This window comes from Chelonia mydas, chromosome 3, assembly GCF_015237465.2.
Source record: "Chelonia mydas isolate rCheMyd1 chromosome 3, rCheMyd1.pri.v2, whole genome shotgun sequence".
Lineage (NCBI taxonomy): Eukaryota > Metazoa > Chordata > Testudines > Cheloniidae > Chelonia > Chelonia mydas.
The window spans coordinates 27,663,604-27,691,336 of NC_057851.1; the positions used below are offsets into that span (position 1 = coordinate 27,663,604).

Here is a 27,733-nt window from a genome sequence, read left to right on the forward strand (position 1 = left end):
AACAAATTCATCTGTAGCTAAAAGCACCAGTTCATTTAGCTCAAAATTATTTATCTCAAAGTTTGGTTGCTGTTAATCTTTCCCTTAATCCTCTTCAGCTATCTTAGACTTTGTCCCAGATACTCAAGTGTTCTGGAATAAATGTTCACATCTCCTTCTTTCGTAAGTCTACTTTCAAAGTGCTCTTTCTTGACCAACCAAACACAGGTACCTTAATTACATCTACTCCGCCCCCCCCCCCAATCCTGTATGATAAAATTATTCCGTGTGACACTCACACCATAGTTATGGTCGCAACCAGTTCCCATTACATAAAAAATATATTTTACACCTTTAGGTATAAAAAGCCTCTTTGTATCAGTCAGTAGCAATCTATTACCAGAATGTAAAATTTCCTGTAAAATCCAAAATTTGGTCTGATGTCTTGTGCTGACTTCTAGATAAATAAGACTTAAAAAGAACAAAGTCTACTTCTAAATGTACATTCCCTATTTCTCTAAATTTACATTCCCTAATTGTACAAAACTGTTTCTAAACATCTTAATTTTGAAACATTTTGTGTGCCTTCTGTTTTGACAGAAATGTGATCTCTCTTCTTATCCAGAAATGTTTCCACCATGTGAAGTAGTAAGTCGGTACCTCTTTCCCAGGTATCAGGAATTACTTCTACTGGGTAATTAAATTAGAAGAGTCACTTCCAATTCTTGGTGATAAAAACACACATTAGTTGATTAAATATAATTTTAATAAAAATATTTCAAAATTGCTCAGCTGATGGCTCCTCAGGAAACATATGCTTGAATGTTTCAGAGCACAGAGCCTCTCAAATGGCTTTTTTTTTAGGGGGGGGGGGGGAGCACTGAGAACTCAGCCTCTTGTACTACCTCTTCTCATTAGACAGTTCAGGAAGCCTGCTCATTTTCTATCAGATATGTCGTCCAGTCAGAAAGAAAAGTGGTCTGTCCTCTTTGGCGTTGGCAGTTTGGAATTCGTCCCTCAGTCGGAACTGCCATTCGTCTTCTAGTTCTAGCCGGACAACAGTCTGGCGAAGAGAATTGCGGTCTTGGCAAATAACACACAAGGTGGCACCTACATGAATGGTTAAAACAAACAATTATGAGTGTTTTGTTTTATTCTCTAAATCATCAACCTGGTCCTGCAAGCTCTTAATTGTCTTCAGTGGGAGTTCTATGCCTGGAAGAGAGAGGAAGGATGTTTCAATGCTTAGGGTGCTAGTCTGGGATTTAGGAAACCCCCGTTTAATTCCTTACTCTGTCAGAGACTTCCTGTGCGACCTCAGACAACTTACTTGGCCTCTCAGTTCCCCATCTTTCAGATGGCAATAACAATACTTCTGTACCTCACAGGGATATTGTGAGGATAAATACGTTAAAGACTGTAAGGTGCTTAGACATTATGATAATGGGATCCATCTAGTACTTCAGATAGATCACGATCCAGCCTTAGGGCCTTCACTACAGGGAGATTGACGCTGCTGCAAGCGATGCAGCAGGGATTGATTTAGCGGGTCTAGTGAAGACCTGATAAATCAATGGCAGAGCGCTCTCTGTTCGACTCTCTGGTACTCCAGCTCTCTGAGAAGAGTAAGGGAAGTCGACCGAAGAGCATCTCCATCAATGCAGCACAGTGAAGACACCGGGATTAGTCGACCTAAGCTACGTTGACTCCAGCTATGTTATTTATGCAGCTGGAGTAGCGTAACTTAGGTCAACTTACTCCCGTAGTGAAGACAAGCCTTTACATCTGTGACAGTTCCATGGGCCAGATTTTGATACCCTTATTCACACTAAGAAGTACCTTACTGAATGCAGTGGGACTACAGGGTCCTAATTCAGCAAAGCACCTAAATCTTAAAAGAGATTGAGGTGGCTGGATATTTAAGCATGTGCTTAAGTGCTATGCTCTGCAGGAATGGTCCAGACACCCTGGGGGGAAAAGGTCTAAACCCCAAAGAATAAGTAACTGAATCAATGGATTCTATACAATATTACTGTACTATAGAAGTATATTGAGTAAAATCTCAAACGAAAGCTAGTGAAACGCTGGTCATGATCTGTGTGCGGATGGTGTGTAAACAGTTATGTATGTGTGCTGGAAATACATTACTAGAATATGTTTTGGGGGCTGACATGATAAAAGGAATGTCCTAGACAAAGGAACGTTGTTTTGTGTGCGTCTCCAGTGTCAGTTGAGCAAGGTGAGGCCAGAGACAATGAAAGTTACACTTATACACAAGCCAACAGAGGGAAAGGATGTCAACAAGAAAGGACAAACAGCAGGGGAGAAGGACTTTATAGGGGGATACTCTTCAGAATGATACATTTCTAAGGTTTACTGGACTATAAAATGAAGGAGAGTGAACCCCTTAGTTATCTATCACTTAAGGGAAAAAGGGGACAGCACTCTCTGATTCTGTGAACATTGGATCTTCCCACCAGAAGGGCTGGAGGTGGAAACTTAACTGACCTTCACTCCTAAAGTTTCCATCTCTAGCCCTGTTCCTCCAGGTCAAGATTAAGGCCTTGTCCATGCTGCAGAATTCAGTCTTCAGTAGCCAACCACCATTGCAGAGGCGAAACCACGATACCCCATCACTTGTATCAGTCTAGCATACCCCTGCTTGAAACTGGGTTAAGCTGTACTGACCCAAATGGTAGTTTATAACAGCTTTGCCTGTCCACAGATCTGCAACAATGCAGCAGCACCAGTGGCTGGCCACTGATGGCTGCAACTGGGACAAATCCCCAGAGTAGATAAGGCCTACAACACAGTGGCAGCGTAGCATGGGAGACGCTGGCAATAAAACTGTTTGTTTGTAGATAGAGGACATCAGTCTCCAGTGCCGTCAGTCTGGAACCCTGAAGACTAAATTGATTCGTTTGGTTATTATTTGTTATTAATATTAAACAACCCATCCTTTCCCCCCATGATATACTGAGTAGAATCTTATGGGTAAGATTTTGAAAATTAGAGGGTCACAACTGTAAGCATACAGTGTTGCATGCCTATTGAATACACACAAGTACCCAATCTGTGAACATGCACTGAGTATTTATGAATATACATTAGGTAATTCAATGGTATGGACGCACCAGTGCCTGCCTAATTTCAAAAATCTATAGAACTAATAATACTTGTATGAGGATGTAGGTATTAATCTGCTGTAGTGCTGGATTGGTATGATCCCAGATGGGGAGAGATGGACCTGGTTGATGTACAAAGGCAAAACATTATTTAGTTTCTGCCCAATGGTGGATTTGGCAACCCCAAACCAGACAAACATTGCAATTTGTAACAATCATTCTGCAGCTCACCTTTCAGGAAATGAAACTTTTTCAAAAAGCTAGCTACAACGAAGGAGTCACAGAGGTAAAGCAGGAGTCCACTAAACATCAAACCAGAGCAACTGATGTTCAGAGAGTGAGGTCGGGAACTCACGTAGCAAACTGCAATCTGATTGGAGGAAAGAGGAAGCAGAAATTAATTTTCCTCGGACTTCAAAGTAGTGTTGCTTCTTAGGGCTTTGAACAGAGGTGTGAATGTCTGCAACAGTTTAAAATTTAGCAATCCTTCCTAATTATAGGAATGGTCTTTGTGATCAACCATTTGTGAACATCCCCACTGCCCCCAAATAAAAATCCCTCTGCTGAAAAAAAAAGTTCTGTATAAAGAGCTAGGTAGACCTGGCAGGATTTACATGCCTCAACAACTGTCTCTCCCCTTAAAAACAAATCTGAGACATGCCTTGCACATTTGTACACACACACACACACACACACAAACCCCTGTATGGTCCAATACAGCAAACACTTTTGGAGGTTCATAATTTTACTCAAGTGTCAATGGAACTCTTATGTGAGTAAAGTTATGTATGTCCATAAGTATATACAGGATTGAGTCCTAAGGTTTTCCCTAGAGACTGGAAGCCTCTCGCTTTCCAGAACTCTCTGCTCACTCAGACTTCTCAGGCCAGTTAAGAACCTTGGAGATTCGCTGAGATGTTTACAGGTTTGTCGCTCTCCCACAATAAAGAAATTTTCCACATAGGACTTTGTGTCCAGGGTACTTCAGCTTATCACAAGTCACCCAGAAAGGAACTTTAAGGACTTGGAGCATTTGGGAGTGGAGCGAGTTCTGAAGTCTGTTACACAGCTGACTCGGGGAGGAAGATGAATTGGCAGGTCTACCAAGTTTGAACTTCATGTAGTTTTCCAGTTGGATGGGAAGGCAAAAACAAATAAACCAAAACACTACCAAAAAACCTGCTAGCATCATTCATACTTGATTTGCATTTGAGTCCAAATATGTATCTTGGTTTTAGAGAGGGGCACAGTCCGAGCACAGGACTGGGAGCCAGGAACTCCTCAGTTCTAATCTGAGCTCTTGTGTGGAGCATTCACTTCTTGGCTTCAGTTTCCCCATTAATAAACTAGAGCTAAAAAAATGTGCACAGTAGCTTACAGGGATGTTCTGAGGACTGGTCAATTTTGTAAAATGCTTTGTAGGCGGGAAGAGCTATATAAATGGCCAAGTTATTATATTAAGTTGAGGAAACACTGATAGAAAAAAAAATTCTGAGGCACTGGTAATTGAGACCTGAATAGAAAGCACAGACTAAATTACTATAACTATTCCTTACTACAACTGTAGGATTGTTCTCTGTGTACTTTATTTTCAGTGTGCATACTCATTCATAGCTTCTAATCATTCATTTTCTTTTTTGTAACTTACAAATTGATTTTTTAAATATCACAACGATCTAATATTATACTGTTCAGAAGCCATGTAAAAACCCCAAAGGAATATATCAGAGAACTAGGACAACACTTGGGTTAAACATGGGCTGGCCTAAACTGCAGAGCTACTTGAAGATCATTTTGTTCAGTACCTGCGGTCCTAAGTTAAGGTAACAATCCACAGATAGCACTGGATGGCTATAATTCTTCAGTGAAAGAGGAAAGAAGCGATGGCTGTGGTACTGGAGATATTTTTCAAGCAGCAGTTGAGCAGGTGCTGCCAGGAAGGTGTGCTTGCTGTCAGGAGCACAGATGTACTGAGCAGGTGCGGTTGAAACTGGAGTTTCAGATACCTACATGGAAAAACATTGTGATATCGATAAATCCTGATCAGCCAAACCCCAATCATCTGAATTTTGGGTTGTACAAAATGCATCTCTGTCCCCAAAATCCAAAATGCATATAGCGACCAAAAATTGGTCATCCAAAACTCCGATTACCCAAAGGTTTCAGATATCCATGGAAAATTGGAGTTTAATTATATTTAAACAGCTTTTTGGATTCTGCTTTGACTCAAAAAGTTCTTCCTGAACATGAAATGGTGTAAGGAGGAGTTATTAAGTAATACTTTACAACCGCTCTACATCAAATTCATAGTGAAAGGCTTTCTTGTTTGAAAAAAAAAGGTGGTTTAAGACGTTACACAGGAAGATGACTGACTAGAGTTTAGGGTACATTTATGCTGTGGGAATTATAGGTTCCAAGAGTTTCATGTTAAAAAAAATCTAATGGCACACATGTCCCATCTCTGGCAATGGAATGTACATCAACAAACCTCAGCTCTCTCAATTAAAGGTTAATGACTGCACAAACAAATAACTAACAACAACAAAACATAATTCTCAACTTTTACCTTAGACTTAATATGGAAGGACCTATGTCCTCCTACTGCAATTTGCTTCTTCATGATACTGAAGCGATTGAACCGACAGATCAGAAGACCGGCACTGTGGGCACGCAGGTTGAAATCAACATCATCGCACATAAATCTAGCAGGAGTGGAAACCAGAGCTATTAATAAACACTGCTTGTTATTGAACATTAGCAGACATATAGGCACTCAGATACTACAGTGAGGCAGGTTGTACAAGCAGAAAGGAGGATGATCCCACCACAAATAAGGTCAGTGTAAAGGTTTCCATGGACTTCAAAGGACATGGATTAGGCCCTAGATGAGACACACAGAGGTACAGGTCTCTGACTATATATTTCTCCTCTGTAACAAGGAGCATGTAACTGTTGAAATTTTCAGCATCCCTCTGTAGAAATGCTATCAGTCTACATCAGTGAGATCAAGCATTTAAAAGCCACAGAATCACTTCTTCATCCAACAGCATTGCAAAGAGCCACAGTTAAGCAATATGGGCCAAATTCATCTATGTCTTAAGATTTCATTATGTTGGATTTGGCCCATTTCAAATTAGAGATGGAACCAAATGGAAACTATCAATCCTGGTCTGAAGTCAGACCAGAGTTAGCAGCTCAAGCTTCTAAAATGGGCCACACCCAAGTACCCTCATCTTTGGGTAATCTGGATTCTATTTCCGATTGTAAATACACATGTTCTACAAGAGAACTGGAATGACTTTTAGAAGTATGAGGATCTGATCCAGGATTTGGATCTGTGCTTTTGGTTTCACACATCGCTTCTCAGAAGTCAGAAAATCCCTATGTAACAGGCATTTTGTAAAATAGATTTACTGCATAATTTCCCCAATACTAATTTCCCCCTACTGTTACTCATGCCTTCTTGTCAACTCTCTGAAATGGGCCACTCTCATTACCACTTCAAAAGTTATTTTTCCTCCCTTGGTATCCTGCTGTCAGTTGAATTGTCTTGTTAGACTAAGCTCACGTTTGGTAAGGCAATTCACATTTTGTCATGTATTTATACAAATAAGGTCAGTGTAAAGGTTTCCATGGACTTCATCTGATGAAGTGGGTTCTAGCCCATGAACGCTTATGCCCAAATAAATTTGTTAGTCTCTAAGGTGCCACAAGGACTCCTCGTTGTTTTTGCATTCACCAAAACAGCAAAATAAAGATTACAGGAGGACTGGTTCTATTTACAGCTCAGTGAATAATCTGCCATTTAAAGCTATCAGTTTTTAAAATTATGGCTCTGTTGATATATACTCTGTTGACTGATACTCACATGTGTCTCTGCTATCTCTGGATGACTGTGTCTCTTTTTGATTCAAAATGCCATGTTTTCTCACTACCAATTCATCCTTGGAATGTCACACAATATTGCCCAAGCCTTAACAGACAGCTTCATGAAGAACTCCAGTGAGTCACCAGTGATTAAACACCCACAGGTTAAGTACTGCTAGTGTAAACTAGCATAAATCCTTATTCTTGACATTTCTGCATCACTCTATACATTAATATTACTCTGCTTTATTGCATTGTTGGGTCCGGTACTATTCAACATTTTAATTAACGACACAGACAATGAAGAGCAGATAACACCGAGCTGAGGGAGGTTGAAAGCACTTTGTAAAACAGGATTAGAATTCAAAACAACCTTGACAAATTAGAGAATTGGTCTGAAATCAACAAGATAAAATTCAATAAAGACAAGCATGAAAGTACTAACACTTAGGAAGGAAAAATCAAATGCACAACTACAAAATGGGGAGAAAGTGGCTAGCTGGTAATACTGCTGAAAAGGATCTGGAGTTCATAAATTGAATATGAACCAACAGTGTGATGCAAATACTAATATCATTCTGGGGTGTATTAACAGGAGTGTCTTATGGAAGACAAGGGAGGTAATTATCCCACTCTACTCAGCACTGGTGAGGCCTCAGTTGGAGTACTGTGTCCAATTCTGGGCCCTACACTTGAGGAAAGATGTGGATAAACTGAAGAAAATCCAGAGGAAAGCAACAAGAAATGATAAAAGGTTTAGAGACACTGATCTATGAGGAAGGGTTAAAAAAAATTGGCATGTTTAGTTTTGAGAAACAAAGACTGAGGGGAGGCCTGATAACAGTCTTCAAATATGTTAAGGGCTGTTATAAAGAAGACATGATCAATTATTCTCTATGTCCAAAGAAAGTAGGACAAGAAATAATGGGCTTAATCAGCAGCAAGGGAGATGTAGGTTAGATATTAGGGGAAATGTTCTAACTATAAGAGTAGTTAAGCTCCGGAATAGGCTTCCAAGGGAGGTTTTGGAATTCCCATCACTGGAGGTTTTTAAGAACCCCTATCAGGGATGGTCTAGGTTTACTTGGTCCTGTCTCAGAGGGGAGTAGGGGTGGGGCTGGACTAGATGACTTCTTGAGGTCCCTTCCAGCTCTACATTTATTCAATCCTATGATTATTGTTTTCTTAGATTAGCACTCAGCTTTCCATTCAAAAACTGCCTCAAAACTCTGTGTGAAAATGTACTATGCCCTCACAGGCTAAACAGCCTGATAACACAGCTGTATACCAGGAGATACATGTGGATAAGTTTCTAGTGCTCTTGAAAAGTGCCAGGGACAGACTTGAAGATTTAAGTCACCTGTTTATCCATAGAATAGTTAAAGCAGAGATGCTTCTCCACAAATATGCCTCAATCTAGATTTGGAAAGATCACTTCTAGAGGTGACAGTCTCTATCCTATTCAGCCCTGTGCCTTTGACAATTAGTGGCAAATGTGCTGGTGATTTTGAGATGTGAACACTTGTCCTCTAGGAACTGGACTAAGTTCACTATTTCATATGGGTTAATGAACAGCTATCAAGTGGTATCTGTAGTGAATGGAGCTTTAAGAACCACAGTGACTCTGCTTGGCACCTTTAAGGTCTGGAACATTTTGTGTGGCCCAGTTAAAAAAAAAATGGGGCAGAAGGTGGGTTGGAGATTGAACCCAAGAATGGAGTGGGCTGGATGCAGTTTCTCCCTAAAGACCCTCCATCAATGTTAGAGGGATTTGTTTTTGTTGTTTTTCTTATTATTGTTCTCATCCCATTAAAGTTATTGTATTTAATTAAAGAGTATGCCTAGCTTATCTGGAGAGAGAGACCAGTCCTTTTTAGCCACTTCTTACCTGGGCTGGATTTGAACCAGCAACTTATATGTAACTTTATCTCTATTCTATTAGCAGTCTCCTGAGAAATCCAGCTCGAGTGAGAGAGAGCTCAGCCAGAGTGAAGGCTGCATGATTTGGTCCTTGCTCTACATTGGAGGCGCCTATGGATTCACTCACCTGTTCTGGTTATATTGGACATTCTGAGTCAGATCCACATTCAGCATGACGAAGTCATGTACATGGCAACAGGAGAATGGTTCCCTGATCTCACCACTATTTGTTTTACTAGACCATTTCCTCATACCAATCAAGGCGTAGTGAGTGACATTAGGGGTTGCTTCAATGTGTTGCAGAATTTGCTTCAAGGAAACGTTCCTTTCAGTCCATGTATATTCACTACAGTAGGTTGGAAAAAATGTTTCAAATTCAAAGTGTATAAAAAATAATCAGCATCCAGTTCATCTGAGCAGTATCTTACAATAGTTATAAATATGAGCATATTAACCAGGCAGCAGTGATGCTAGACCTACCTCTTCATCTTCAGTTCTAATCACGATCTGAAACTACCTAAAGTTCATTTAGCTTGGGTTGACATTATAGGTTTGAAACTCAGCCTGGATTTCTCAATATGTTCATTAAAGTTTGCAAATGTTTTACGTTAACCTGACTCTTGCTCCAAGTGATCCTGGGAAGATTTGTTTACCATTTGCCCATTACAAAACCACATGGAACGTCTCAGTTTTGATTGAGCTTCGCTTTTGTTTTGGGATTTGACATAAAATTAAGCATACAAATTGAAACAGAAAAAAAGATTTCTCCAAATCCCTGCACAGCAAAGCTGCTGATTTTAGCACAGCTCTGGTAATAAATAAAACTGGCCCAATCGAGTACTGTTTTAAAAAGCTGAGACTTGTTTTATCATTTGCAAAGCGAAATAAAGTAGAAGTCACATAGGCTGGGACCAGTAAAGGAGCCAAAGTGAGGTAGGTGGCCAGCTTCCCCAGAATTTCAATTAACTCCCTTAGTTCCTTCAAAAGTCTTACCCAGAATGCCACCCATGTGCCTCTATGGCTACGTGACCTTGATGAGGGTAGCAGCAAATGGGACAGACCCGGCAGCAAGGGAGGGAGATCCTTGCTGAGACACACTCAGTAGGTCCTCCCTCCTGGTAGTCTCTGGCACCAAATGGCCAGTCAGGAGGAGGGATGCTGAGCGGCCTGAATCCCCCAGCTCCAGCACCATGTGGTGTCTCTTTTGGCCCTGTTCCACCCTACCCACCCAAAACTAGGAACAGGAATCTGGCCAGCAGATGCTGTGGGTCTAGCCATTCGGCCATTGGGGATAAGAAAGGATTTTTTCTCCCATAGGGCCAATTCGCAGAGGGCAAGGGAGTTTTTCATCTTCTTGGCACCTTTGAGCCACAGTAGGTTAAATACTAGGGCTGTCAAACGATTAAAAAAATTAATCACACGATTAATCGCACTGTTAAACAATAACAGAATATCATTTATTTAAATATTGTTGGATGTTTTCTACATTTCCAAATATATTGATTTGAATTACAACACAGAATACAAAGTCTACAGTGCTCAATTTATATGTATTTTTGATTACAAGTATTTGCACTGTAAAAAAACAAAAGAAATCGTATTTTTCAATTCACCTAATACAAGTACTATAGTGCAATCTCTTTATCATGAAAATTGAACTTACAAACGTAGAATTACGTACAAAAAAACTGCATTCAAAAATAAAGCAGTGTAAAATTTTAGATCCTGCAAGTCCATTCAGTCCTAAATCTAGTTTAGCCAATCGCTCAGGCAAACAAGTTTGTTTACATTTGCAGGAGATAATGCTCCCACTTATTGTTTACAATGTTACCTGAAAGTGAGAACAGGCGTTCTCATGGCACTGCTGTAGCTGGCATCGCAAGATATTTACGTGCCAGATGTGCTAAAAATTCATATGTCCCTTCATGCTTCAACCACCAGCCCAGGGGAGGTGCATCCATGCTGATGATGGATTCTGCTTGATAACAATCCAAAGTAGTGCGGACTGACGCATATTCACTTTCATCGTCTAAGCCAGATGACACCAGCAGAAGGTTGATTTTCTTTTTTTGGTGATTCGGGTTCCGTAGTTTCCGCATCAGAGTGTTGCTCTTTTAAGACTTCTGAAAGCATGCTCCACACCTCATCCCTCTCAGATTTTGGAAGGCACTTCAGATTCTTAAACCTTGGGTTGAGTGCTGTAGCAATCTTTAGAAATCTCACACTGGAACCTTCTTTGCGTTTTGTCAAATCTGCAGTGAAAGTGTTCTTAAAATGAACAACATGTGCTGAATCATCATTCGAGACTGCTATAACATGAAATATATGGCAGAATGCAGGTAAAACAGAGCAGGGGACATAATTCTCCAAGGACTTCAGTCACAAATTTAATTAATGCATTATTTTTTTAACAAGCGTCATCAGCATGGAAGCATGTCCTCTGGAATAGTGGCCGAAGCATGAAGGGGCATATGAATGTTTAGCATATCTGGCACGTAAATACCTTGTAATGCCGGTTACAAGAGTGCCATGCAAATGCCTGTTCTCACTTTCTGGTGACACTGTAAATAAGAAGAGGGCAGCACTATCTCCTGTAAATGTAAACAGACTTGTTTGTCTTAGTGATTGGCTGAACAAGAAGTAGGACTGAGTGGACTTGTAGGCTGTGAAGTTTTAGATTGTTTTGTTTTTGAGAGCAGTTATGTAACCAAAAAAAAAATCAACATTTGTAAATTACACTTTCACTACAAAGAGATTGCACTACAGTACTTGTATGAGGTGAATAGAAAAATTCTATTTCTTTTGTTTATCATTTTTACAGCACAAATATTTGTAATAAAAAATAATATACATTTTGATTTCAATTACAACACAGAATACAATATATATGAACATTTAGAAAAATATCCAAAATATTTAATACATTTCTATTGGTATTCTATTGTTTAACAGTGTGATTAAAACTGTGATTAATCGCGATTAATTTTTTAAAGATAATCACGTGAGTTAACTACGATTAATCGACAGCCCTATTAAGTAGAAATGTGTTTAGTCCCTAACTGAGGTACTGGGTTGCGCTGTTAATTTGTCTCAACTTGTGGCCAGTTTCCAGTGTGGTTAAAAGGATACAGCGCACGGTTCCCAGAGGTAAAAGACCTTGGATTTTCCTGATGGGCCGTGGGTTCATGGGATAGGGGGAGATCTTGTAACCCTTGTGGGATGAGGCCCGACATCCCCACCCTTTTGCTTCCTCTGTCCCCCTCATGGGTGGGGGAGGGGGTAGGACTCAGAGAGAGCTGAGTCCTGGGCGGGGGTAGCTGAGGAGAGCCTAGCCTCAATGATGGGTTTTATGGTAGGAGCCCTGTAACCCCTGCACTGGAACCACTTAATGCCTGGTATAGGAGAGTGTGGATGATGGGCAGGTAGTGCCCCTCCCCTGTGGTAAAGCAAAATAAAAGTTCTAGCCTGCTGCTTAAAATCCATCCATGTGTGTCTGCAGTCATTGCACCACTGTATCCGGATCAACTGTACATGTGACTGCCACCTCTCTTGGCCAACACAACTGCGGCTGAACCACAGAACTCCAGAGCCAAAAGCATGAGTCACTCCAGCTTGAACTGAAGTGCCGAGCTGTATGGCTGAAGCTGTAGACTGGGCACAGATGGGCACTACCCTTCGGGTTACCTGCAGACAAATATATAAAGAAATATTTCTCTGTCCCCAGGCAAATATTATACCCTACTTGTTACAAAGAGTAAAAGCCTTGCTGTTTCCATGATGTCATTTCAACAAGATGTGCTCAGTCATACGTAATGAGAGTTTAAAGTGATCAACTGAAAAAAATCATGTTCCTTAATTATGCTGTTTTACCTCTTTCTGTCTCCTGAACAATCGATTTCTACTGCATTCCACATAACACAGGAATCATCCGAAATGACAATGAAAGGCCAGATATCCTGGGGTTTAATCCCCAGTTCTTCTTGCCGATTTCGTTCTAGTTCCAGATTATGATAAGACAGTTCTTTTATTAGAAAGTGCGCAGCACCTGAAACCAAAAACAGCATAAACAAGAGGAAAATTCTGGGATGGGAGGTAGCGGTGGCAGGGGCAGGAGTTGTTTGTTGATAAGTGACAACCTTTCAAACGTTCATGGAGCACTGTGTGGCTCGCTCACTCTGAACATTGGTGATTAAAGCATTCCAGAGTCAATTTGTCACCATCCCATACCAAATGCAACTGAGTTGACAGGTGTGGGTGTTGCGGCAGGCTGCTAAGGCCACATGGGACACCACTGAGGAAACTAATAAGATGAGTTTGATTTCTGTGGTGGGAATTTATGTGATGCCTTTAAACTACGAGGGACAGATTTACCTCCACTGACACCTCCTGGCACCAGCCACTGCACATGGGGATGGACCCACCTAAGTGACGACAGCCATAATTCCCTCTGTCTTTCCACCTTGGGGGTCCCACCAGAGCAGACTCTGGATGCTCTATAGAAACTCTTCTGGCAGACGCTACCTAAGAAATGCACAGGATCGGTGCATTATTAGGCACCACATCCACTCCTCATCCCTGGCCAGCACCAAACTCATTTAGGGCTATGGTAGTCAGCTATGAGTCCTGCTCAAGTTCCACTGCCTTGAGATGCTGCAGTTCCTCCTGCGGACAAATGTCCCATGGCCAAGGATCTTCTGCTGAGAAAATGCCCCAGAGTCACATATCTACTTCACTAACGTTAGCATTATAGGGTTAAGTATGAATGACTTATCAGGTGTTAATTGATTTTGCATTTACGTGGGGTACAATACAGAGAATCACCTATCACAGTAAAGAAGGAGGGTGTGGTTTCTGACGCACAATATGGATGGTGAGATATATTGTGTTGCAAGAGATCACTTATGACAAACCTCTCAGTGAGGGTTTCTGTACAATAACATACGTGTTTTACCTTCTTTTTCCCCCCCTAGTACCTACCTACTCCAGCACTGTTGAAAATACTCGGCAGCACTAGCATGATGTGGTTCGGCCAGTATTTTTTATATACGGCCATTTCATACTCCTTGACAACTAGAACATGCAAATGGCTGGCACCATCCATTGCATGATACAGGTTGAAAAGTCCATGTTCATGACGCCCAGTTGTGGGAGTAAAAGTGGGGCTTTTTATGTAATCCTGACTCTGTAAAGTAAATACAAAAATGAAGGATGAGTCTCTGTACTATGCTGAATATTATTTAAACAAAGAAGGCCAGATCCTCAGGTGGTATAAGTCAGTGACTTCAATGGAGCTTTGCTGATTTACACCAGATGAGAAACTGGCCTAATATCTAAATAAAAGAGAAACTGGGAATTTTTATAAGAGTTGGAAGAGAACAACTTCTGTCAAGTCACAAAGAAAAGGGCCTTGATCACTTGATTGGCTGGTAAGGGAGGGATAGATACATATAGCCCCAGATGGGATTGCTAAATCTTGATCTACCAGGGATATAGGATCCTCGGTGGCTTGATAGGCCCTGAGGAAGGAAAAAGAAAGTAAAGAATAGAAGAACAGAAAGCAACCAAACATTAAGAGAAGTGAAAGAATAATGAGAAAAAGACTAAGATAAAACTTTATACAGCTATAGTGCCCTACATCCAATGATCTCATAGCGCTTTGCAAACATGCATTAAGTCTTATAGCAGCACACCCTATAAAGTAGGTAAGTATTATACAAATTTTACAGATGAAAAAAAAAGAGAAATTAAGTGATTTGCCAAAGGTCTCAGGGCAGATCAGAGACAGGGATGGGAATAGGATGGGATGGGAGACTTGACACCTAGTTCCAATGAAATAACCACTAGTAAATTGAGGATGCTTCTGGTGGCACACAGTAAATTGGGATAATTTTGTATTCTCATAAGCTGAAAAACACAACTCTCTCTCTCAGATAAAAGGTGTTGCGTAACTTCAAGTTTGATTACAGTCTAGCAGATGTATATTAAAAAATATGCTCCTACCAATCTAGTCATAAGCTGCCAAAAGTGAAGGATGCAGTGTGGATCAATAACTGTTGTTTGTGGACAGCTTACCTTCTCCACCATAAAATCTCGGCTGCTACTATCATTCCACAAATTGCTCCAGTAGTCTAAAGACTATACTTCATTAATCAGCAGAGATTGTTCAGGGCTTGCAGGGGTCATTGTAAAGGCTCATATCAGAGACAAGACAGACTTGTCAGATTGGTAGCCTCTGCAGCTGTCTTCCCTGAAGCTACCATGAGTAGCTGCACAGTCACTACAGAGATTCTTTCAAAACTCTCCTGTATGTCATCTGGTGGAACCACTTATGCAGGACAGGACAGGACAGGCAAGCCAGTGATAAATTGCTTCCTCTTACTTAGCCATAGGCTAAACAAAAACATGTACATTTTATTCTCAAAGCTGAGACCATCCTCTCTTCAGTGTCTTTATCCAGAACCCTGAGATCTTCTGAGTCACTGCACAACAATCTCCAATTGTCATAGTCCCAGCTCACAAAGAGTGTCTGCCAAGGACCAGCCTTGATTATGAGTAAGGCTATGATTATGTCATGGAGATTGCGGGAAATCATGGAAACCGCGACTTCCAGCGACCTCTGTGACATTGGGGACCCCCCACAGCTGACCAGCCGCTGCCAGCAGTGAGGGACCCTGCAGCAACCCAGCCTCAATGTGGGGCGGGGGACCCTCCCACAGCTGCCCAGCAGCTGTGGGTGGCAGGACCTCCTGCAACTCACTGTTCGCCGCCGGTGACAGCAACCCCTGAGCTGCCCTCTATCGCTGGCAGGGGTCCCTCATGTAGTGACTCAGCTGCTGTGAGCAGCTGCCCCCTCCCGCCCCACCACCGCAGCTCCCAGCCACCAGGACGGCGGCAGAGGGACCCCAGAGCTGCTCAGTGGCCGTGAGCGGTGGGGTCCTTCCTGCAGCTCCTGGTCATGGGCAGCAGTGGCAGAGGTACCCCGGAGCTGCTCAGTGGCCAGGGGCAGCCTCTGCCGCTGGTAGGGGCCCCCCACAACTCCCAGCCCTGCAGGGCAGTGGGTGGACCTGTCCAGCTCTAGCCCCACAGGGCGGCAGGGGGACCTCTTCCAGCCACTGGGCAATGGGGTCCCTGTAGCTCCCAGCCACTGCAATGGGGGACAGAGTGCTGGATCCTCCTCCCTCCCTATTTTGTCAGAGATGTTTTTAGTAAAAGTCAGGGACAGGTCATGTCTTCCATGATTTTGTTTATTGTCCGTGACCTGTCCCTGACTTTTACTAAAAATATCCATGACAAAATCATAGTCTTAATTATGAGCAAAGCAAGTATTTGATTGGGACCTTGCATTCCAAGCCATTTCTGGAGCTTGTCTCCCTCTCCAGCAAGGGCACGCAAGGAGAAGGAAACAACTCACTGCCAAACCATTCTCACCATCTCCTGGCAGCAGGACCAGTAGTGAAGCCAAAGTATGATCTGACCTTACAGATCTTTAGATCAGCCCTGTCTATGCCCCATATGTGAGTATAAATATAATTGTCCATCTACCTTATCTGTGACAAGCGGTAACCTCATGCTTTCCAGCTGTCTTCCTGGTTGACTAAAGACAAAATGGTGCTCCTTTGACTTGGGGATGATAAAATGCAGCTGGATCTCCTCTCCAAGCATGGAATAGGAAAAGGCAAAAGCATGCAGGGTGGACTCATAAAGCTGAGGGGGATAAAAGGACAAATCTGATTATTAGATTCTAACTTGGCTTCTGAAGAGAGCACAGAACAGTTCATGGACATCACTAAGTCAGCACCAAACCAGAAAGAAACCACACAGGGCACTGGGATACTTTTTACCTCACAACTCATATTAACATGAATCAGTGACATTCGGCTCAAGCCCAACATATTCACTAAACAAACAATTTACCCAGATTCCTGGCCTGAAGCCATCAATTTGCTCTTTGTCTCATCAAAGGTAGCAAGGCTTGTGGGCCACCCTCAGTAACGCCATGTGCTATACAATAGCTGCAGCACTTGCATTGCTGATGCCTTTTTCAGCCATTCTAATGAGCAGCGAACTGGAGGGTTTGTCTGAATAATCAGAGTCCACATGATGTGTATAAAATGCTCCCTGCAGCAGTCAACTTACTACCTTCAGCAACTGCTCTGCCCCCGAGCAAGTGTTAATAAACCCTCGGGGAAGGTTTACTGGGAAATCAATGATCATTTATAGCGGTTAGTGTAGAATCTTGATTATAGCATTTCATAGGTCAGTTGGAATGATCCAAGGAAAGTTGTGCAAAGTCCACAGAGTGAAACTGTTGACCTTCATGACCTTTGCTGACCCCACCAGCTATGAATTTGGGTACTCAAAGAATACCAGAAGATATTCACAATGTGCTTTTGTCCTGCACTGCTGCCACTATCAAAAATTAATTATCACTAAAATAAAACATTTTGTCTCGACAAAGATCCCAAACCTGCAATCCAATCCCCTCACGCAGATCCATGTGCCTGGGCAGGACTCCACTGACTGCGCTGGTGCTCAGTGCAAGTGCAAAGATCCAACTGCAGTATCAGGGCCCAAAATCGATCCATAAGTTCTCTATGGAAATGCTTATAGAGCAAATATGCAGCTTGGGTATCAGTACTGATACTATAAAGCATTTTACAGTATTTTAAAGTAATTTACAGATCCGCTACAGATTTATTATTCTAAATACAAATTAGACACGACTTACCTGATACCTGGGATTGAAGCCCATATATTGATGGCACTGTTCACAGTGATGGTATGTATTATATGCTGCGTACTTAGATAATCTCATTCGAGTTGTCTGACGGCGCATATACATGTCCTCCTGTTTTCTGCCCCTTGATCTGTCTGTAAATTTTAAAAAATGGACTGTATTATTATATCCCTCTGTGGTGAATAAACTGTTCATGTAATCGTCATAAGCCTGCAGGGACAGTGGTAACACCAAACAAAATAGATATTCAGCCTGAGCGTAGAAGATTTTATTAGGTGTGTATCGAAGGGGAGAGAAAATAACTAGATTTAAGTGCTGTGTCATGGTAGTTTGTGCTCATTTATAATAACGCAGAGGTGCAGGTAAAGCAAAATTATTATTATTATTATGACCACTATTTGCTGCATGCTGACTTGTGCTGGGCACAGAAAAAACAGAGAGGAAGACACCATCTCTGCTTTCACAGAGAACAGTTTAAAATGTGCTCTGCAACTTATTTCTTTTATGTGACATTTTTAAGAACATGTTCTAGCATGTAACTGTTCAGGAATTGGATGATGGGGCGGGATTAGTAATGGGATATCAAGTGGAAGGACAGTCTTGTGGTTAATGCAATGGACTGGGGCTTGGGTTCTGTTTCTGGCACTGTCACACACTTATTGTGAGACACTGGGCAAGTCACCTTCAAGTGCTCTAGTTTTTAGATGCCCAAACTGTGCTGAGCACCCACAGCTCCAGCTGAAACTCAGGCCCAACGTGCCTCAAAATAGAGGCACCTAAAATCAAAGGCCATTTTTGGAAATGTTGGTGCTAATATCTCTGGGCCAGATTTACAAAGGTGTTAAGACATGTACAGATGCATATAGGTACCTTGTGAGATGTAAAAATGTCAGTCGGAGTCTGGTGCCTAGCCCACTTAAGCACTTTTGTAAATCCCTCTCGGTGCCTATCTGCATCTTCGGGCATAAAATTATCTTTGAAAATCTGGCCCTCTGTGCCTCAGCTCCACATCAGCAACATGGGGACAATGAAATTACCACACAGGTGTCAGGGGGGTAAATTAATTAGCACAAGCATGTACAATCCACGGTTGTTATGTGGGTTGGGCCGATAGAAAAGCCTGTCAATTCAATAAAAATAAGAGAGAACCTTTCACCTCTCACTCACAGCTTTCAGTCCAGCTCAGGTTTGCCAGGACAGGCAGTCGCTATCATGTGATTGATGTCAGAACCAAATGAGGAGTGTGTCCAGTAACACTGTGTAGTGGACTTTCATCTACTGGGTCCTGAACTGAGACACCACCTCGTTCCACACAACGCACCAAGCAGCCATCAAATGGATCACTACTTCACTGGACCACATTCAAACTGGTGGCCCACAGTCCAATCCTAACCTTAGCCAGGGCAGAACATGTTTTTGGGCCCATTCCCCTAGCAGTGGAACAACCAAAAAAAAAAAAGCCGGCCAATCAGGAGTGGAGGGAAAAAACCAGCCAAGCGCCACAGCAGTTTGGCACCCCAGAAGTTGGTGCCCGGGCAACTGCCCTGCTTGCCCACTCCTAGAACCAGCCCTGCACACATGTGTAGTCTTCTTGAAACATAATGGGACAACTCAAGTGAGTAAATTTACTCAGATACATACGTGCTTATAAGATCAGGGCCTTACTAGTGAAAGGCTACATAGCTTCCATACCACAAAACACTCACGCTGCTCATCCTCATGTGTTGTTCCTTATCTGGCAAACTTTTAATCCTTTTTCAATTTAACCCTCATGTTAAAACTATAAACAATATAGCTCTGTAAATTGTAATTACATATCGACGAAATCCTGGCCCCATTGGAATCATGGGGACTCTTGCCATTTGCTTCAATAGGGCCAGGATTCCATCCATACTGTCTATAGTGGGTGCAAATAAATAAATAAATACATGCATCTCTCTCTGTTATATTTTAAATTCTGACCGTCACTGTTCATATTCTGAAGCCTTGTACAAATCAGACTTGCATCTTCATATTTCGGATCATGAATAGTGTAGTCAAAAGGTATCTTCTTAAATGTCTCCAAATCAGGCCACATGTCTCCTGGCTGGTGATAACATTGATCTGATTCTTCTTGGAGTTCTAGAATAGTAAAAAAAAACAAACCCAAAACATGCAGTTTACAATAAATGGAATGATGTCTACAGCTTTACAGAATGCTTTTTTAAAGAGATGTGTGAAATCAATTGAAAGGTTCAGATGATTGCATAGAAAGATACCCCAACCTAAAGCAAGTCTATGCTATTCATATAGTTTAGGAGGTTATTAATTATTATTATTGTACTATTATTTCTTTTACTATTTTAAGGCAACAATATCTGTGAAGCTGTTTTCTGCAGAAAAACTAGTGAACACCTGATCAACTACTCAACATTCCTCACCCCTCAATGCAATTCTGCCAAAACAGAGCAAAAGCACCTGTCAGAAGCCATCTGGAATCATATATGCAGAGATAATAAAATCACCACAGCAAGGATTTTACTGGTAAAATGGACCAGTCAGCAGGTATCTCTCCACTGACTTCAATACACTTTGGAGATGGAGTTTTCAGTTAAGGGAATTTGGTTTGTACTCTCCTGCACTAGTAAGGACTCCAAGGTGTTTGGGAGCAAACCCTAAGCTGTTGCACTGTCATAGTTCCACATTTACACCAGCTGAGGATATGCTGCTTGGAAACTAGAAGGGAATAGGAAACTCAAGCAGAGCTATTCACACAGGATGAAATTCTTCCCCATGCGGAGGACTAGCCAGCATACAATGTATGATCCTCTTCGATTCTATGTAAGCACTCAAAACAAGAATTTAAATGAGACTTACGTGAGGCTAAAGCTTTTGTACTGCTTCTCTGCACAGGGGAGAATTTTACCCCCCAGAGTAAAAAAAACATCAAATAAATCACTGTAGAAAGTGATTGATCAAAGTAAATAGCAGAGCCTCGGAGACGTCTAGAATTACATCTAGAGAAAGAGGGGAATGAGGAATATGCTGAAAAAACTGGAAGTTGAGAATAGGATCAACTACTGGAAAGCAGGAATGTATGTATGGTCTTTTCTCATTCATATGATGTCTTGTTTACCTAAAATGGATAATATAGTGACAGTATTGCTGATGGTTATAAATCTGTCAGCGTTTCCAACTAACCTCCTTTTTTGCATTTGACCAAAAAATAATCATTCGAGGCTTAAAGTCAGTATATTGTTTCTCAGCATGAGATGAACTATTTTTAACATACATAAATGCTACTGCCAACTTTCTAAGAAAAACAGAGATGTGCTAAGAGGAGGAGTGAGCTCTAAATAGAGAGAAATTAGCTAATCACGGGATTCCAAATTAGAAGTTAAAATCCTAAACTACTTAATTTAAGAACTTTAAATGGATTGCAGTAATGTAAATAAACTACAACGTGAAGGTGAAAAGCACATGATAAACTCGTCAACAATTGGTCCAATTAACAATGTGATATAAAAAATCCCCAGAAGCAAATGTCTCTTCATCAACAACTTACTAATATTGATTTCTTCCTCATCATAAACATCCACTTCCGTCAGTCTAATCAGCATTCTGGACAAGATACTGAGGAACTGAAGATAGGCTCCCGTTTTTCCTATCTGTAACAAACATAAATCAGAAACTAAACAGATGTTTATCATGAATGCCATTCTTTCATTATTTGGAAACTTGGAATTGTAATGACTACTCTAATCTAATTTAAAAGTAGGTCAAAGTCCAACTCTTAAGTTCTCTTGCATGTACATTCCTATTCCTGTACATTCACAAGTTTATATGGGATGATTAATGGCTCATCTTACACAGTAATGCAACTTTTATGCAGGAAATTAACATTCAAAATATACCTTACGTAATACCCTCGGGTTACAGGCATACAAATAAAAAAAAAAAAACTCACCACAAGCAACTTCTCTCCCCTGAACTATACTTCCTACAATGGGCAGGAAAACACATTTTTAATAAACCAAACAAGTACATTACATGAAAATCTGCCAGGGAAAAGCACAATAACACTAAAGCTTTACCTCATCCCTTCCAAGCCTGTGCATTCATTGATTGACATATTGAGGCAACTTTCTATACTGAAGAATGAGTTGAAACAGGTCCATAGGACGGAGTGCATCATACCCTCATAGTTTCTCTTCTCAGTTAGATATGATATGCAAAATAATGTAGTATTTCACCTCCCAGGCTAAAAAGGTTATTTTCCCTGTGTTTACGTGATCTGTTATTTAAATTATGTCAGAGATCTAACCCTTTTCTTTTTTTAACCCAAACCAGAGAAGATATAGTTCGTCTCTCCTCTATGCAGACATGTATTGCTGTGCTTTTGTACAATTTACTTTTGCACCTGATTTTACAAAGGGATGGGCCAATTACTCTCAGGCAGCAGATAGTTTAACCAATGAATTGTCCTATCATCTTGCATGTGAACTTTACTGGACACAATGTTACTTAAATAAATAAATAAATAAATAAATAAGCAAGCAAGCACCTAAACACGGTAATTGACAAACACTGGGCCCTTGACATTAATGTGGCTCAGGAAGAAATGTCCATCTTGCAGAGATAGAGCAGCTTTCACAAATTCTATTTGCACTTTGCCTTCTTTCTTTGTAATTCAACATTAAAAATTACACTGAAGACAACTTGATAATCATAAAGAGTTGCCTCTTCAGTGCTCAGGCTAACAAATTAATTATAATCCTGATCCTGCTTCTATTGAAACTGTACAGTTTATTTCATGAGGCCTGACAATAAACTGACAGCAGTGCGGATCCTGCTTTCCTGATGTACCCAAGAATCCAGTTGCTGTGAAATAACTATACTGGAGATTTGAGGAATGTCAGAAATGTAGGATTGAGTCTAATGAGAGTTGTATTATTTTAAACAGTTTATGGAATAAACGTTCATTTCACTTTACATTTGAAAGAAGGAGGCTTTGAAGCTGAAACAAGACAAAAGTAACATTTGTTCTCTTTAAAGATGACAAACAGCAAACTGGTACCTGCACTTCCTGCCAAATCAGATTTCTCTCAGAACAGTTGTTAACCTAGGAACTGATCCAAAGGCCATTGAATTCAATGGGAATTTTTTTATTGACTTCAGTGAGTTTTAGATCAGGACCCTACAGCTGAAAGTAATAGCTATATTATAGTGATTACCTGGGTCCATTTATTTGTGTATCCACTAAACAAAAATTTCATATCTTGAAAATGATCCCTCATCTAATATTTCATGCAAATGTATAATTGATTGTGCTTAGTTCCAGAAGAGAATAGTACCTACATCGTCTCCCATGTTTGGGATTACTTCTGTGTGTCTTTATCAGAGCTTTCATTTCATCTGAAGTGACACTTGGATTCCCATTAAGATCATCAGTAATCTGTCAAAATTGGGTGAATTTGACAGAGTCTCAGTTTGAGAATAATTTTATAGACAGTTTGACAGTAATAAGGTGACTCTGTAGCTCAGACATATGCCCCTCATAGCTGAAATAAGCAGGATCTCGTTACCAAGTTCATTTTGATAGAACACAAACTTCCTTAATAGAACAACAGCTTTCCATTCATTAAGGCAACTGTCAGCTCCAGAAAGCAAAATTTTAGAGCTAATGGATTTGCAACATGACCTTCTCAGTAAATGGAGCTGCCCGCAACACTTGTTGCTGATAACTTTAGTTTTTACATCTAGCCCTATCAATCTAAGTAAATAAAATACCAAATGGGGTAACTTTGCCTACAAGAAAGCAGAGGTACTGTATGACTATCAATAACCGCCAAAATGTGGCAGTGCCCAGTGCCTTGTTAGATGAGATGTTTTGGGTTTCATACAATCTTTTATCCACCTTGATGTAGAACACTTACTCTGTTTCTTTTTCTGTCTACACAAAGTAGAAGGAGTGCAGTCTGATGCAGACAGAACAGACAAGGTCTTGGAAGAAAAAGGCTCAAGAAGGGAAGAAGCAAAAATCTCAAGCTTTTAGATCATTTATGAAAACTGAGATGTGTGGCACCAGCAATCGTTCACTAGTCTGATTTCTGCTTGACATTTGCCATGATTTGGGGCATGAAAAACTAGGGATACATTTATATTCCAACCTTTTAATCAGAATGCCATGTGACAGTATTTACTACTTATGACGACAACATTTAGGAATGAATCTGAGTTGAGGTTTTCCTTACAAGATGCTCAGTGGTGGGAGGATTCAATTTCTGTGTACTAAAGAGACACATTTATAAAGTACAATACCTGCTTAAGGGGAAAGGCAGTCCTGAGATCTTAGCCAGGATATTATTCTTTCCATGGATATCTATGGTAAACTGAAAGCAGGTGGTCCTTCTGTCCAGCAATCAGAGGGTGAGATTCCAGTCAGCAAAATGGTTTAAGTGCTACCATGTTGATTTGTAGAAGAGACATTCAAAGTGCTGTTATAACATGTACCATAATGGGCTCCCCTTTTTCCACTGGTTTCACACACTGCACAGCAGGATGATTGACAGGAATGGCTCTCAGATACCAACTCCTGTGGTACAAGCCATCTGATTGACCACTTTCTTATCATCTCTACTACTAAAAATGTGCTTCCAAATCTTCACATTTGAAAAAATATGGCAAATGGAAAAAACACTTCTATAATTTTTTCTAATCCAGTTTCCAGGTGAGAGAATTCTGAACAGACCACAGGAGTGGTTCTCAAATTGTGGTCTGTGAAACACCTGTGGTTCACAGAAAACACGCTGATGGTCCACAGATGGTGCTGGCTCTTCTTGTTTCCACCTGTTACGTTGCACTAAAAGACAGCTAACAATAGATACATTAAATACTTTCCTAATATTACTTTTGCATGTGAGCAACAAGCTCTAGAAATCTGAGATGTTATCTGTGGGTGATAGGGCAGGTGGTGTAAGATGTCATGGATGGGAGGTTGCCCTGAAGACAATCTTTCTTTTAGGCTAACAAATTTATTTGAGCATAAGCTTTCGTGAGCTACAGCTCACTTCATCGGATGCATTCCAAAAGCTTATGCTCAAATAAATTTGTTAGTCTCTTAGGTGCCACAAGTACTCCTTTTCTTTTTGCGAATACAGACTAACATGGCTGCTACTCTGAAACCTTTCTTTTAGGCTGTGGTTCACACAACAAAGCATTTGAGAACCCTGTATCTCAGAGAGTCGTTCACAGGACTTAGACTGCTTCCACACTTATAGAAAGTGCTATTTTCAGGGTACAAAAACACAACAAAGAAACCCAGCAATAGCACCAAACCTCTTGCATGTAATTTGGGAACATAAAAGAAACTTATCTCTTCAAAAAAAACAACACCCCAAATTTCAGTGAATTTGGCGGTCATGGATGGTATTAAATTTGAGCACCCTGGACGATGAATTTATATCCACAGAACTGGTAAACTTTTTCACAGCCGTGCATATTTATCCATACTGCCCAACCAGTGTCTTAATATTGTTCTAGAGAGCTCACCCCAGGGATGAAGCAGCAATACTATCTCCATGCTTTATCACTCTTTGCCCTCTGCTAAGACTCCCAACAAGAAAGATAATTGTTTCAGTGGGTTTCTTAATGTGGACACTTGTCTACTGAAAAATGGCCTGCGTCTACCAACTCCTTTCACGTGAAAGGAACTCTTGACAATGGACATGAAGATAAACAAAATTTCTAGGGCAAGTTGACTTCTTTCCCTCATTAATTTCCAAAACCATTCCCAGGGGATCTGAAAGGCAGTCAGCGTAGATAATTTCCAATTTACACAAGACTTTATGCTATTAACCTACAAATAAATCTTGAGACCGTCCAACCCAGAATGCTATCCAAGAATGCATTCAAGTGGAATCAAAAGACTATAAATAGCTTGTTGAAAACCCTTTGGGACACAGATAAAATTGAATAAGGACAATCTAGAGGTGCGGGTCACCAACCACAGACCTTGGGAAGAATCCATACTAAGGTCTGACTGTGGCATGTCATAGAAGCATGCAGCCTTCAGGACCACATGCTAGAGGGTCTTCTTACCTCAGAGCTAAAAAAATGGTGCAAAAGGATGTATTAATGAAACAAAACTTCAGTGAGTTTTTTGAGTGCCAAAGGCTGAGAATCTAAGGTGGGTGATGGGTGGGAAACAAGACTTCTTAGAAACCAGAAGGAAGTACCAGGAATAGTACTCTGGAGACCTTTTAAAGTAATGGTCCAGTGGTTCCATAGAATGGGGAGAGTGTTCCAGATTTAGTAGGTTTGGAACTTGAAGCACCTTCTCTCCTTCTTTTTATCCTTAGATTTGTCTTTCTGGATATAAGGCAGTAACTCTAAGAAATGCAGAGGCACCCTGCATTCACTAAGGATTTGGGTTCACCAGATAGGGTGAGAGAATTTCTCCCCATATTTCATTCAAAAGAAGCAAAATAAAAGGCTGCTGAGAAAAATAAGTATTGGAGTTAGCTAATGGCAAGTCTGTTTTGCCCCTTTTATTCCTGTGTATGTATTCAGACCACTGGTTGATGTCCTTACATGCAGTTTTTATCATTAGTTTATTATTGGTATTGTGGTATCACCCAAAGGCCTCAGTGGAGATCGGAGCCTCATACATAGTGCTAGGGGCGTACATATCTTGACTGGAAAGTAACCATATAGAAAACATTTTAGTCAACCTTGGACGTGTTATGTATATGAGGGGAAGGAGGAGAATTCCTGAATGCTAAACATTTCGGCAGTGATACTTACAGTTTTGGTTCACTAGAGTGCTTAATTTTTCTTAAATTGACTTTTTATGTTGTATGGTAAGATAACAACTTTCTAGTGTCTGAAAGGATTGTGTCCACTAATTCAGAGAACTTCCTCCACCTTAATACTCTGGCTGAATTGTTATTTATATGCTTAGAATGGCATGTCTAATAGCTGATCTCTATCGGCTATTATGAACTCTGGCTTTCTGTGGTTTTAGTCAGTGGGTTAATGTTACAAAAACTGGAAATCTAAGTCTTTGACTTAGTTTGGATTTGTCTCTGAAGAGCTCAGACAAGACATTATGGTGCCAAAATCTTCTACTGATTCCTCTTAATGCAGTAGGTAGCATAACTCCACGTATAGTGCAATGGTTATGAAACAAGCCCATGAGCGGAACACACTTCTGGAAAGAAAACTGTTAATTTCTAAAGTGAGACAGGAGCTCACATTTGCTATATGTTTTCTTTCACCTTTCCATTAGAATAGACATCATACTACCGTACATTAAGCCCAAAACAACCAACATACTTTAACTGTTTTGGGGTTTTTTAGAATATATTCCCTTTAGTATGTTTGGGGTTTAGACATTAAATGGAGCTAAGCAGCCCAGCCATGTTCCCCAACATACTAAAATGAGAATATACCCCTAAAAATGAAACATTTAATAAAATGAAACATTTAATTCCTGATTTCCTCCATAAAACATTCAGGTGTGTAATCAGGAAGAACTGGTGAGTATGCAATAAATACATGCACGGAGAATATTTTTAGGACCTGATCCAACTCTCATTAAATTCAATTGGAAATTATAGGTCAGAACCTTTGTTCTGGAGACAGTCAGAGAAGAGATGGAGTTGTAGAACAGACAGTGTTCTTCTGAGGTGAAATTCACCTCTATGCAGAGGGCCAACCTGAGTCCTACGTACCACTTAATCCCTCAAAATCAGGCTTGCACTCCTGCCCCAAGAAGCAGACAAATGAATAAATAAGCAGACTATATTTTCTGCATATACTTGGCCAATGACACATAGCATATGTGTGTTAAGGGCCAAGTTCTGTCCTCAGATGAATACAGGACTCCCATTGACTTTGTTGAGAAGCACAAGCATATGTCTGTGGGCAGAAATCAGTTATCGTATGGCCAAATTAATGCCATAGTAATATGAACTACTACATATGGGTTATTTTGTACCCTTATTGTAGCTTTGGGAACCATAACTTTGAACTTCTTGATTTTTAGGCATGCAAAATTCCAACCAAAATTACATCAATGTATGTTTTTCTTGGATGTGGAAACATACTAGCTATCTGTTGCACA

General features: G+C 40.7%; 1 protein-coding gene across 2 annotated transcripts in view; it reads right to left on the bottom strand.

Annotated features, from left to right (window-relative positions):
- Positions 1-852: 852 nt before the first annotated feature.
- The window catches only part of GREB1 (growth regulating estrogen receptor binding 1), a 150,660-nt gene continuing 123,779 nt past the window's right edge, over positions 853-27,733 (bottom strand). For both annotated transcript variants that reach the window (XM_007063285.3, XM_043542257.1), the window contains exons 23-33: positions 21,173-21,275; positions 19,591-19,749; positions 17,620-17,762; positions 16,434-16,595; positions 13,869-14,073; positions 12,762-12,936; positions 9,019-9,237; positions 5,671-5,806; positions 4,910-5,110; positions 3,336-3,474; positions 853-1,089 (exon numbers count right to left, since the gene is read on the bottom strand). In XM_007063285.3, the coding sequence (XP_007063347.2) occupies positions 926-1,089; positions 3,336-3,474; positions 4,910-5,110; positions 5,671-5,806; positions 9,019-9,237; positions 12,762-12,936; positions 13,869-14,073; positions 16,434-16,595; positions 17,620-17,762; positions 19,591-19,749; positions 21,173-21,275 (1,806 nt within the window). In that variant the 3' untranslated portion in view covers positions 853-925. The remainder of the gene's footprint in view (positions 1,090-3,335; positions 3,475-4,909; positions 5,111-5,670; positions 5,807-9,018; positions 9,238-12,761; positions 12,937-13,868; positions 14,074-16,433; positions 16,596-17,619; positions 17,763-19,590; positions 19,750-21,172; positions 21,276-27,733) is intronic.